The 12,617-nt window shown below is 56.1% G+C and overlaps 1 protein-coding gene across 1 annotated transcript in view; it reads right to left on the reverse strand.

The window, feature by feature from the left end:
* GRM7 (glutamate metabotropic receptor 7) overlaps positions 1-12,617 on the reverse strand; it is a 176,956-nt gene that overhangs the window by 92,875 nt on the left and 71,464 nt on the right. Inside the window, exon 2 of the mRNA XM_050979261.1 lies at positions 8,696-8,912. Coding sequence (XP_050835218.1) covers positions 8,696-8,912 — 217 coding nt within the window. The remainder of the gene's footprint in view (positions 1-8,695; positions 8,913-12,617) is intronic.

The raw sequence follows: 12,617 nt of genomic DNA on the forward strand, positions 1-12,617 counted from the left end.
TGCTCTCTGAACACGCTGTGTCCCTGGGGAGGCTCACACATCTCCAGCAGCAGCCTGGCTGTGTCCAGAGCTGAGCAATTCCAGCTCCTCTGCACACCCAGCACAGGAGACAGCACCACTGGGAGCAACAATTCCCCATTCCTCCTCCTCTTCAGCAACACTTGCAGCAGTGCTGTGACAGGGCACTCACAGCCAGCCCGACACCCCCAGCACCACCCCCAGACCCCGGGGGGAAATCTGGGGCTGCACCCAGGGCCCTGCAAGGGCCAACCAGGACTGGCACACAGCAAAGGAAAAAGGCATCAAACAGCTGGGGGGCTCCAGGCAGCTCCAAATCCATTGTGGGGGCTCCAGGCAGCCCCAAATTCACTGCTGGGGAGGGCAGCCCCAAATCCATTGTGGGGACCCCAGGCAGCCCCAAATCCATTGTGGGGAACTCCAGGCAGCCCCAAATCCACTGTGGGGGCCCTGGCAGCCCCAAATCCATTGTGGGGAGCCCCAGGCAGCCCCAGATCTGTGCTGGAGAGCCCCAGGCACCCCCTGCCCTGGGCAGCCCAGTCCCCACCCCAGCCCCTGCACTCAGCCCAGTGCCAAGCACAGAACTAAGGGCTGAGCTGGGAGAGGATTTTCCCCCTGGATTTGCCATCACAAGCAGCACAGCCTCCATGGCCTGGTTGGGTGGGACAGAGACAGAGACAGAGAGAGCTCCTGGGGGCTGAGCTGAGTTCCTGCCAGGAGTGCCTGGGGAGCAGAGGACAGGGCTGCACAGCAGCTCCCAGTGCCAGACATTCCCAGGCATTTGCTGCTGCAGGGAAAAGGCTGCACTGGCAGGCAGCTGCTGGTACACCTGTGCACATTCACCTGCTGAAGAGAAAAGCAGCTCAGCACTAATGACACCCAAATTAGATCTCTGCCATCTCTGATGTCTATGATTCCTGGCTCCTTTCTGAGCAAAAGATGTTGTTAGAGTTTAATCAATAGCATTCTGCTCACAGAAAGGCCTTCTGAAGCTGACAAATCTGCTCAGGTTTGCTTTGAGACCTGCTCCAAGCTGAAGAGCTGTAAAAAGAAAGTGCTTTGCTTTTCATGCTGGGGAGGTGCTGAGACTGCTGAGGAAACCAAACAGTGACTGCAAACAGAGTTACCTCAGTGCTGATGGGCAGCACTGAATGGGGCTGGGACCAGGGACAGGCTGGGGCTGGGGGCAGCTCTGGGACCAGGGACAGGCTGGGGCTGGGGGCAGCTCTGGGACCAGGGACAGGCTGGGGCTGGGGGCAGCTCTGGGACCAGGGACAGGCTGGGGCTGGGACTGGGGATGCAGAACTGGGCTGGAACCAGGGCACAGCTCTGGGTGTGTGATGTGGGTGCAGAACTGGGGCCAGGGACAGGTGGCTGTGTAACTGGGGATGCAGAACTGGGCTCACAGGGCTCAGGGACACAGCTCTGGGTCACTGCAGGGCTCAGGTGTAGGGGGATAGAACATAAGAAAATTAAGATGGTGTAGAAAGTAATCTTATCCCTAAGGAGGTGCAGCTGGCCAAGTACCAAGGATGAGGAGCAGGCCTGACTTTCCCAGGCCCAGCTGTACCCAGTGAAGAGCAGAGTGATGGAGAAGAGTGGGGTGGTGCTGAGAAGGAGCTGGAGTCACTTGGCTGCTTGTGAAGGAGGAAGAGTCAGTGCTCTGAGGAGCTGCCCCCGAGGGACACCAGGCAGGTGTGGAGCTTTTGTGACACGGGGACAGCAGTGTGGAACCCCTGTGATCAGATGACAACACTCAGGCACCTCAGCAACCAGAGATGAGCAAATACCATCAGATCTGTCCCACGGAAGGTCAGGGGGATGATAATCCCTGGCCACCCTCCCACAGACTCTGAGGCCAGAACTGAGCCCCAGCTCCGGGAGGGATTCCCTGCCTGCACAGCAGCCACCAGTGCTCAGTGCTCTGGCAGAAAACCAAGGGGCTCTGGTTCCTTCTGCCAGGCTCAGGGGGCCAAACATGAGATTTCAAGTGGCATTTGCTTTGGACATTGAAATAGAAATGAAAAAAGCCCTCCCAAGGCATGACAGAAGACTTGGCAAAAGACACATGCTGCACAAAGCAGAGGCCATTCCCTCAGCAGAGTCCCTGCCATCCAGCAGTGATACACCAGCAGTATAACCTTAATTAGCCAATAAAAGTTTTTAGACAATCTGTCTAGACTTGCTTTTGCCCAGACATAAATTGGCTTTAAAAGAAATACATAAACAGCAATGAAACGTCCGTGAAGAGCTGTCCAACAAAGCTCCCTGCTGCTCTACATCTGCACCCTGCTCTCAAACCACCAGCATTTCTGGGAAACCCTTCATGCTTTCAGCAGAAAGCTGCTGGGCTGGGGCTCAGAGCACTGCCTGGGTGCTGCTGCAGGAGCCCAGCCCTGCTGGAGAGCTCTGAGCAGCTCAGCCCAGCAGGAAGGCAGGCCCTGTAAAGAATGAGAACTGGGCAAAACCACCTCTGGGGAGCTCCTGGCTGTCCCTGCCTGCCCCACACCAGCAGGACAGGAGGAGCCAGCTGAGGGGCACACACCTCCAGGCAGCCTGCTCTCCTGCCCTCAGCACCAGAGACACTCTGGGAAGAATTCCTGCCTTATCTTCGAGAGGTTTTAAGTTTTCACAGTCAAAGTCAATTCTGCTCTCGAAATCAGGTTTTTTTGGGATTAAACAAATGTGATTTTCCAGCCCACTCACTCTCTGGCAAAGCTTCCTTACTCGTGGACATTCTTCCCAGCCATGGCTCAATCTTTGGAACCCCAGCCACTGGCACCACCTTGGTTCTAGAGCTTTTCATCCTCTCCTCAGCCCTGTTCCTCCCTTGCTCTTTTACAGACCAATTGCTTTTATTGTTCCCTAACCCCAAACTCTCTCCTTTCCCCCCCTCCTCCCCAACACAGCAGCCTCTACCCTTCAAGGGGATCTCCTCCCCAAGCTCCCTGATCCCAGCACAGCCTCTGTGTCCATTCCATTCCCTCACAGCCTGATCCCAGCACAGCCTGTGTGTCCATTCCATTCCCTCACACCCTGATCCCAGCACAGCCTGTGTGTCCATTCCATTCCCTCACAGCCCTGATCCCAGCACAGCCTGTGTGTCCATTCCATTCCATTCCCTCACAGCCTGATCCCAGCACAGCCTGTGTGTCCATTCCATTCCCTCACAGTCTGATCCCAGCACAGCCTGTGTGTCCATTCCATTCCATTCCCTCACACCCTGATCCCAGCACAGCCTCTGTGTCCATTCCATTCCCTCACAGTCTGATCCCAGCACAGCCTCTGTGTCCATTCCATTCCCTCACAGCCCTGATCCCAGCACAGCCTGTGTGTCCATTCCATTCCCTCACAGCCTGATCCCAGCACAGCCTCTGTGTCCATTCCATTCCCTCACAGCCTGATCCCAGCACAGCCTGTGTGTCCATTCCCTTCCCTCACAGCCTGATCCCAGCACAGCCTGTGTGTCCATTCCATTCCATTCCCTCACAGCCTGATCCCAGCACAGCCTGTGTGTCCATTCCATTCCATTCCCTCACAGCCTGATCCCAACACAGCCTGTGTGTCCATTCCATTCCCTCACAGCCCTGATCCCAGCACAGCCTGTGTGTCCATTCCATTCCCTCACACCCTGATCCCAGCACAGCCTGTGTGTCCATTCCATTCCCTCACAGCCTGATCCCAGCACAGCCTGTGTGTTCATTCCATTCCCTCACAGTCTGATCCCAGCACAGCCTGTGTGTCCATTCCATTCCCTCACAGCCTGATCCCAGCACAGCCTGTGTGTCCATTCCATTCCATTCCCTCACAGCCTGATCCCAGCACAGCCTGTGTGTCCATTCCATTCCCTCACACCCTGATCCCAGCACAGCCTGTGTGTCCATTCCATTCCCTCACAGCCTGATCCCAGCACAGCCTGTGTGTCCATTCCATTCCCTCACACCCTGATCCCAGCACAGCCAGGCACCAATGGCTGGATTTGGTAAAAGGGAAGGAAATACATCCATCACCAGGCACCAGGGACTGGGTTTGTTTTTAACTCAAGCTCTTTAACAGTGTGCTTGTGTTTGGTGCCGACTCTGCCTGTGCAATCAAAGAGAAGTGGATGTGTGCAAAGGGAGCTGAGATCTCATCCCCTCTGTGCTGGGCAGGGAGCAGAGCAGCCCCCCAGGACTCCTGGGAGGCTCAGGAGGGACGAGCCCTGCAGCCCCACTGGTTTGGGGTGTAAAACCACAGCCTGGTGCCTGGGGCTGGCAGCACCTCAGCCAGGCACAGGAGGAGCTCTGAGGGACCTCAGCCCCCTCCTCTGCACTGCTCACAAGGTCCCACAGAGCCACAGCAGCTCTGAGCATTCCAGGGACAGGTTTTCCTCTCCTGCTCTCAGAAATTCCTCCAGGCTCTCAATACAACCCCAAGCACTCCTGAGGATCAAGGCCAGGGCATCTTCTCCCAGCCCAGCCACAATTAACAGGAAATCTCATTAACCCTGCCAGGCTGAGCACAGAACACCAGTCACCACAAACACAGACAGCAATCCTTCCTGGCTGTTTTTTGTGAAATGCCAAAACATTTGTTATGTGACAACAGGAGGGAGAACAATAGATTTCATAATGTTGTTATTTAACATCAGTGCACACTGAAAGGACACGTGCCTGAGTGCTGGGGAAAAGGGGGAAGAAAGATGGAAAACACTTGAAGTGCTTGGATATAAATGACTTGATTTTCTGAGTGCTTCATCCGTTGGTTTTTGTGTATTTGATCCAGAAAACGGGATCCCAAGGGAATGAGGAAAGGCTACTCCCACCACAGCTGAATGACTGAACACAGCCAAGGACAGAGGGAACACACTGAGCCCCCAGGAGGGCTCTGCAGGGCCCTGGACACCTCCCCACACCTGCCCCTGTGCTCTGCACCCTCACACTCATCCACACCGGGGTCTGTGACCCCCAAAGAGCCCAGCCCCACAGCCAGAGCTCTGCTTTGCTGAGGCTGCCCCGCTGGCATCTCATGGCAGGGGTCCCACACTGCTGTCCCCTGGTCACAAAAGCTCCACACCTGCCTGGTGTCCCTCGGGGGCAGCTCCTCAGAGCACTGACTCTTCCTCCTTCACAAGCAGCCAAGTGACTCCAGCTCCTTCTCAGCACCACCCCACTTTTCTCCAGCACTCTGCTTCTCACTGGGTACAGCTGGGCCTGGGAAAGTCAGGCCTGCTCCTCATCCTTGGTACTTGGCCAGCTGCAACTCTTAGGGCTGAGATTACCTTCTACACCATCTTTATTTTCTCATGTTCTATCCCCCCACACTGCCCCTCAAAGCTGAGCTCACAGCTGGGTCTGCCTGCCTGGCCTGCCCGAGGGGCTGCAGGGGGAGAGCTGAGCCCAGCCTGCTGCCCTGGGGCAGCCCCAGCAGCTCAGCCCAGCATCCCACAGCTCAGCCCAGCATCCCACAGCTCAGCCCAGCATCCCACAGCTCAGTCCAGCATCCCACAGCTCAGCCCAGCATCCAACAGCTCAGCCCAGCATCCCACAGCTCAGCCCAGCATCCCACAGCTCAGCCCAGCATCCCACAGCTCAGCCCAGCATCCCACAGCTCAGCATCCACAGCTCAGCCCAGCATCCCACAGCTCAGCCCAGCATCCCACAGCTCAGCCCAGCATCCCACAGCTCAGCCCAGCATCCCGCAGCTCAGCCCAACATCCCACATCTCCCCCCATCCTCCCTGCTCCTCCTCATCCTCCCCCAGCCCTGCCCAGCCCAGCCCAGCAGGGGAAGGGGACACACACACATCCTGCAGCCCAGCAGTGGGCGAGCAGCAAAGCCCCCCTGAGCTGTCGAAATGGGCTGTTTGGGGAGAGCAGAACATCCATAAATGCACTCCAGATCTTTCATTTATCTGTTAGGAGGCATTCAAGTGGTCTTTTGCTAACGACTTCAATATATATATTTCTTACAGATAGCAATTAACCTTCTGGTACAGATTAATCTTTAAAAAAAAAATCAAAGATGAATTAATCTTTGAAATTCAAGTATTCAGTAGTTTCATTAATAATCTGAAACTGTCCTTTAGATTTCCCATAATTAGACCATTCCCCTAATTTATTAATCCCACAGACTGCAGAGCATGTTTCAAATCTTCATCTCCTGCCACAATGACATATTCAAACTCGCTTGAAGTGCTCATAATAAAAGTCACTTTGTGAAGAATTATTAACTCAGAGGATCAAGCAAAGTCTTTTTGTGCCAAAGCATATTTGAAAACTAAGCACGGGAAGCACTTTCCACTGATCCTCAGATTTCCTAAGATCCCAGCTGATCAGACACAAGTTTGGATGAAACTCTGCCTTCAGGATAACGAGCTGCAGATTGCAGCCAGAGCAGGAACTGTGCTGGTACCCACGGAGCAGAGCTTCCCTTGTGCCAAGGCACAGGGCCTGGGAGCTGGCAGACAGCTCTGGGAGCTGCCAGCCCTGCTCCCTGCTGGCATGGCTCAGCTTTGCCTGAGCTCTGATCTGCCTGGTCCTAAGGCTGCACAGGGAGAGCCAGGCAGGGACTGTGCTGCCACCCTGGCCCAGCTCTGCCCCCATCCCTGCCCACCTCTGCCCAACCCTGCCCAGCTCTGCCCATCCCTGCCCAGCTCTGCCCATCCCTGCCCAGCTCTGCCCATCCCTGCCCAGCTCTGTCCCTGCCAGCTCTGTGCCAGGGTGGCACACCTGCCCAGGTGCCATTTCCAGCCCTTCCTGACCCTTTCCAGGGCTGGTGACTGCACTGCCCGGGCAGCCCCTGCCAGGCTGCCCAGCACTCTCTGGAAGGAGTTTTCATTCACAGCCACCCTGAGGCTCCCCTGGGGCACCCGGGGCCATTCCCTCTCCTCCTGCCCCTGTCCCTGTGCCAAGGCTGAGCCCAGGCAGCCCCAGGCTGTGCCAGGGTGGGCAGGGAGCCCTGGCACAGCTCCTCCCAAGGACACCCCTAGCCTGGGCTCACTGGGGATGGGCTCACAGCCCAGAGGCAGGGACAGGCTCCACCAGCCCAGGGAAGGGCAGGAGCAGCACCTCCAGCCAGCCCTGCTCCATTCCACCTCCCCAAACCAGATCTCCTTGCACCTGCCAGGCTCTGGGAGCCCAGGGACCTTGCTGGCAGGAACGAAATCCCATCAGAGCTTCACCTGAGCTGTATGAGCGTGGCACAAGGAGCTGAGCACAGCCCTGAGCAGCAGCCAGGGATCAGATTATCCCATCCTGGCTCTGAGGAGGAGCTTTAGGCACCATCCCTGTCAGAGCCTTCATCCCAGCCTCACCTACATCCCCCTGCACAGGCAGAGCTGAGGGGAGCAGGCACTGCTGGCCTCTGGCTCTGCTCTTTCTGCAGGGGCTGAGTTTGGTGTTGGCTGCATGGACAGCTCATGGAATAAATGTAATTCTGCACAGGGTCCAGAAATGGGATCCTGCTCTGCAGCCAGAGCCTGTCCTTCACACAGGGATCACATTTTGGGTATGAGTTTGCAACAGTGGGTATTTGCAAATAAAGCCAATTTTAAATTCCAATGAGCACTGGCATTTGTCACTTCCTGCTGTATTAAATCCAAACCCATTTGCTCTAATACCACATAAATATGCATTTGTAGGAACAGAAGAATTTATGCAAATGTGGGTTCCTTCTGTGACACCAACATAAGGAAACAATTCCAGCTCCCCCTCTCCAAGGCCCCTCCCTTTAAGCCCAGTGACTTTCCCTGCTTGTTCCCTGGCAGATGCTGCCAGCAGGGACCCATCAGGATGGGACAGGTTGGGACAGGTTGGGGCCTGTCCCTGCAGACAGAGCCAGGGCTGTGGGACCAGCCTGGGCATGGGCACCCCTGAGCTGAGGGCATGGGCACACCTGCTCCAGAGCAGCTCCTGCCCTGCCTGGGCACTGGGCTGGGCACGGGGCTGCTTTCATTTAGGCAGTGCCAGGCAGGGACAGGCTGGGACACCTGTGAGTCCCGTTTGGGGAGCACAGCCCTGCCCCTGCTGATGGGCTCCACCTGCAGAGCCTCTGGAGTCAGCCCCTGCAGTTATCTCCAGCAGTGAATTCCATCATCTGCAGCTTCTCCTTCCCAGCACAGACCCAGCTCCAAGCACGGCAGGTCCCAAACCCTCACCAGTCTGGGCTGCAAACCAGCTGGCCAAGGACTCAGCCCAGCTCTGGCATGGCTTACCCCACTGGGCCTGGGGGCTCCACATGGCACAGAGCAGCCCCCGAGCCTTCCAGGGACAGGCTCTGAGTTCCCTCACGGAGCTGGGCAGGGAAATGCCAGAGCAAACCCAGAGCCACCCACTCAGAGCAGGCTGGCCCCAGGGCTGGGTGACACCAGCCAGGCTGGGCACAGACAGAGGAGCTCAGCCCTTCCAAACCTGCCCTCTGCCCATGCCCACAGCAGCAAACCTCGGCCAGTGCAGCAGGAGCAGCTGGGCACCACTCGGCATCTCCAAACTCCCCAGAAATGACTGAAATCCACGGAGGGTCCCCACTCCCTGAACCTCCACGAGCAATTTAGCGATGACAGCATCCAGGAGCCACGGCAGAGCGTTGCAAAGAGCTGCAGCACTTTGGGACCCAAGGTGAGCTGGGGAACAGGGGGTGACAGCGGCACGACACGACACGGACGCTCCCGCAGCGCTGTCTGAGGGAGCGCAGCCTACCTGCCTCTCTGGAAATTTGCATGAAGGACTCCACTCCTTTTTCTCCATAATTCCCTTCAGACGCCAAAGTGGACACATAATTCCATCCCAAAGCTTTCACAATGTCCACCATTGCTTGTGCTTGGAAGGAATCTGGAGGAACCACCCGTGAGAAGAAATCATAGCGCCTGTCATCGCTCAACTCGGGTGCAGTTGAGGCATAACTGATTTGTGGGATCTGTAGAAAAAAACAATTTCTGATAAATACACACATTCACAGACTCACGGCACTTCCTGCAGCAGCAGCTAAAGCACCTGGCTTCAGCTGAGCTTTGGCTTTGCTGTGTGCAGCTGCAGCTCTGCACCACGTTCCCCTACACGGTACAGGGACAGGAGCAACCCCACACTGCCTCCAGGTACCCAGAAAAGCTGGGAATAAACTGCTCCCAGTTACCCAGAGAAACCTCCCAGTTACCCAGGTAAAGCTGGGAACCAACCACTCCCAGTTACCCAGGTAAAGCTCCCAGTTACCCAAGCAAAACTGGGAACCAACTGCTCCCAGTTACCCAGAGAAACCTCCCAGTTACCCAGGCAAAGGTGGGAACCCACTGCTCCCAGTTACCTAGGTAAAGCTCCCAGTTACCCAGGTAAAGCTGGGAACCCACTGCTCCCAGTTATCCAGGCAAAGCTCCCAGTTAGCCAGGCAAAGCTGGGAACCCACTGCTCCCCGCTGGCCAGGTAAAGCTCCCAGTTCGTTACCCAAATAGAGCTCCCAGGTAAAGCAGTGAACCCACTGCACACAGCTCTGGAGTGCACTCCAGCACTCCTTCCTTTCAGGCAATCCCATCAGCACACAAACATTTTAACCCCTCACTGCCCTGGTGTCTCTGTGCTGGTTTCAGCAGGGTGTGGGATCCTGGCAGAGGGAGGAGAGCTCTGCACCTGCCAGCGCTGGCTGAAAGCCAGGGATTCCCTTCCTCAGCCTCAGGAGGATGAAGGCTCAAGGCACAGGAGGTTCAGTCTTTATTCCTTCTGCTGAAGAAGAGTGTGAAGGCTGCTGAGCAGGGACATCCCTGTCACAGCCACGGCCTGGGCACAGCTCAGCTCTGCCCCAGCAAAGCGGGAACTGCTCCCCTGCCCTGGGCAGAGCAGCCTGGCAGTGCCCCTGGGAACAGAGCCCAGAGCAGTGCCAGGGCTGCTCCCCTGGCTGGCCAGGGCCCCCGGGCAGCTCCTGAGCTGACAGGACACCAATCCCCAAGGCCACTGCCTGTAGCAGGCTGGGACTGCTCCCCAAGCTGAGGGACCTGCCCTGCCTCTCCTGGAGCCCCAGGGAGGGGAGGGAAGAGCTCTGCACTGCACCCAGACCACATCCACAGCTGAGCCCTGAGCTGAGCACAGGGCAGTGCCTGCTGCTCACATGGGCACCTCCTGCATGCCCAGCTCTGCTCCCTGCCCAGCACTGCACACTGTTTACCACCCTACAGGAATTTACCAGCTCCTGCCTCCTCAGAAGGACAGACCTGCTCTGTACTGCCAGGATCAGCCTGCAAAGGGCTCTGCACCTCTGGCTCCACAGAGAGCAGGGGCAGAGCAAGGGCTGTGTTCTGCAACCAGCAGAAAAGTGGGCTGAAATATCACTTTTTATCTGTGGCAACTCTTTGTACTCCGGCTTGCCAGCAACTGCTTTTTCAACCAAAAATCAAAATGAGCACATTCTGCACTTTTACAACAAGCAAAGCTTCCAGAGAATTTGCTGCATTGCTTATATTCCTAAGGAGACCTCTGGATTTTAAATCTTTTTCCGCTGTTCATAAAATATTAACTGCTGCTGGCTGCTTCAATCACTTGGAGTATAAAAAGCAGATATGAGGTGTTTTACCAGTGTTTCTAACAGGATCTCTAAAAGCAACATGGAGTTATAGAAATGTGCCAAGTAGAGTTCTCCTCCTGCTTTGTTCAAACACAGGGAGCAGAGTCCTTCAGAGGGCGTGCAGGGACTGCAGGCACCACAATTCCCTGCCCAGAGGGGCAGAGCCCAGGGCAGACACCTGCAAAAGGCACCTGCTGCTCCTGCCCGGCCCCCGTGCCCACCAGCAGCACCCCAGGGGCCAAAGTGGGCACCCACCAGGTAAAAATCAGCTGAAATCCAACTGCTGCCTCCAGGGAGCTCCACCAGGCACCTCCAGCACTGAAGAGCCCTTCAGGATAAAAATGGATTGTCCAGCTCAGTGAGAGCAAGGGCAGCTGGGCAGGGTCCCTGCTCTCCGCTCCAGGGATGCTGCCCATGGTGGCACAGGCAGGGCCAGGGACAGCCAGAGCTTGAAATCAGAGTTTGAATCAATCAGACTGCTCTGTTTGGGGCTTTTCAGTTATCCAGATAAATATTTTCTGTCTCTTCACCATTTTATTTTGGTAAAGTCTGTTCTTTATCACCAGCTCCAAACCAGGGTTGGAAGAAGCAGGATTTCTGTTCCATCACATTCTCCCCATCTTCTGACACATCCAAAAGCTGCCGAGAGCCCCAGGGTGTTTCCCAAAGGCTCCAGCCTGGGGCAGAGGGGCTGTGACCCACAGGGACCCCGCTGTCCTGGCAGGAGCTGAGCTGGGCTCCCTGAGGGGCCTGAGGAGCTGGCAGGGAGCATTTCACCCCTGGGCAAGCAGCTTCTCCCCAGCCCCTGTGCCTGCAGCACCCTGCACACACCATGCAGGAGCTGCTCCTCTGCTGAGCCTGGCTGCTGCTCTGATGGCAGCAAGGGGATGATTAATGCTGGGAACATTGTCTTAGTCAGTGATTAATTGATGTTAATTTATTTCTAACGTTGACCATTATTCTTCGTTTATTTCATTTTCTCCTGCTAATGAAGAGCTGTCTCTGGGTCACTCTTGTTGTCTTGCTCAAGCTTCTGCACAAACACAAACACACCAGGGAGCCAGGAGTGTCCTCAGCCTCTCCTTCCACCAGCAGCCAGCCCAGCAGCAGGCTGGGAACAGCTCAGAGCAATCCCACTGAAACACAGCCTGGGACAGCTCAGAGCAAACCCACTGAAACACAAACCCCACTGAAACACAGCCTGGGACAGCTCAGAGCAATCCCACTGAAACACCAACTCCCTGTTCCAGTTTCCCTTCCAGACTCACTGGCTGTTATTATCAAGCCCCACATCCTTCTCCTCCTCCTCCTCTCCCTGCTCACCAAACCCTCACCAAAGCACGAGTCTGTCCTGGAACACAGCAACCCCAGTGCCAGAGCACACACCAGCCTCCCTGGGCTGCAGGACTGCCAAAGCCTGGCCTGCCAAAGCCTGGCCTCTGCCCAGAGCCAGCCCCAGCTGCAAACCCCCAAACCAAGCAGTTCTTGCAGGGTGCTCCTGCAGGGACTGAGCTCAGCCCCTCTCAGCCACTCATTAAAGATGATGAGGAAGGGGCACCTGAACCACCTCAGGCACTGACAGCAGCCAGGAGGCTTCAGAAAAGGCAATTTCCCTGAGGACCTGAGCAATTAAGATAATGCAGGAGTGCCCCTACTGAGACATTAATGAGCTCCTAGCAGGGCAATATGAGGTTCACAGTTTGCTGCATTTCTGCTTTCAATTTCCCAGGAAGTTTTATTGATTCTGGTTTCCTGGCAGTGGGGAGAGCTCAGCCTGCTCTGGCAGAGCCTCTGGAGCCCTCCACGAGTGGCAGGGCAGAGTCAGGCGACACACACTGCAAATCCCCCCAGCCACCCAAATTCACCAACAGGAGCTGCCAGCTCTCAGCTGCAGAGCTGTGGTGTGAGCTGATGGGTGAGAAACAGCCTGGGATCTGTTCAGGGCTTGGGTTTTACTAATTTAGAAATGTATCAGGTCAGGGTTTAGTCCTCAGTCAGCACAGCTCCTCTTGTGCCCCATCTCCAGCTGCAGGACAGACAGCTCCAGCATCCTGCAGAAAGCTGCTTCCCCTG

Source organism: Serinus canaria, chromosome 12, assembly GCF_022539315.1.
Source record: "Serinus canaria isolate serCan28SL12 chromosome 12, serCan2020, whole genome shotgun sequence".
NCBI lineage: Eukaryota > Metazoa > Chordata > Aves > Passeriformes > Fringillidae > Serinus > Serinus canaria.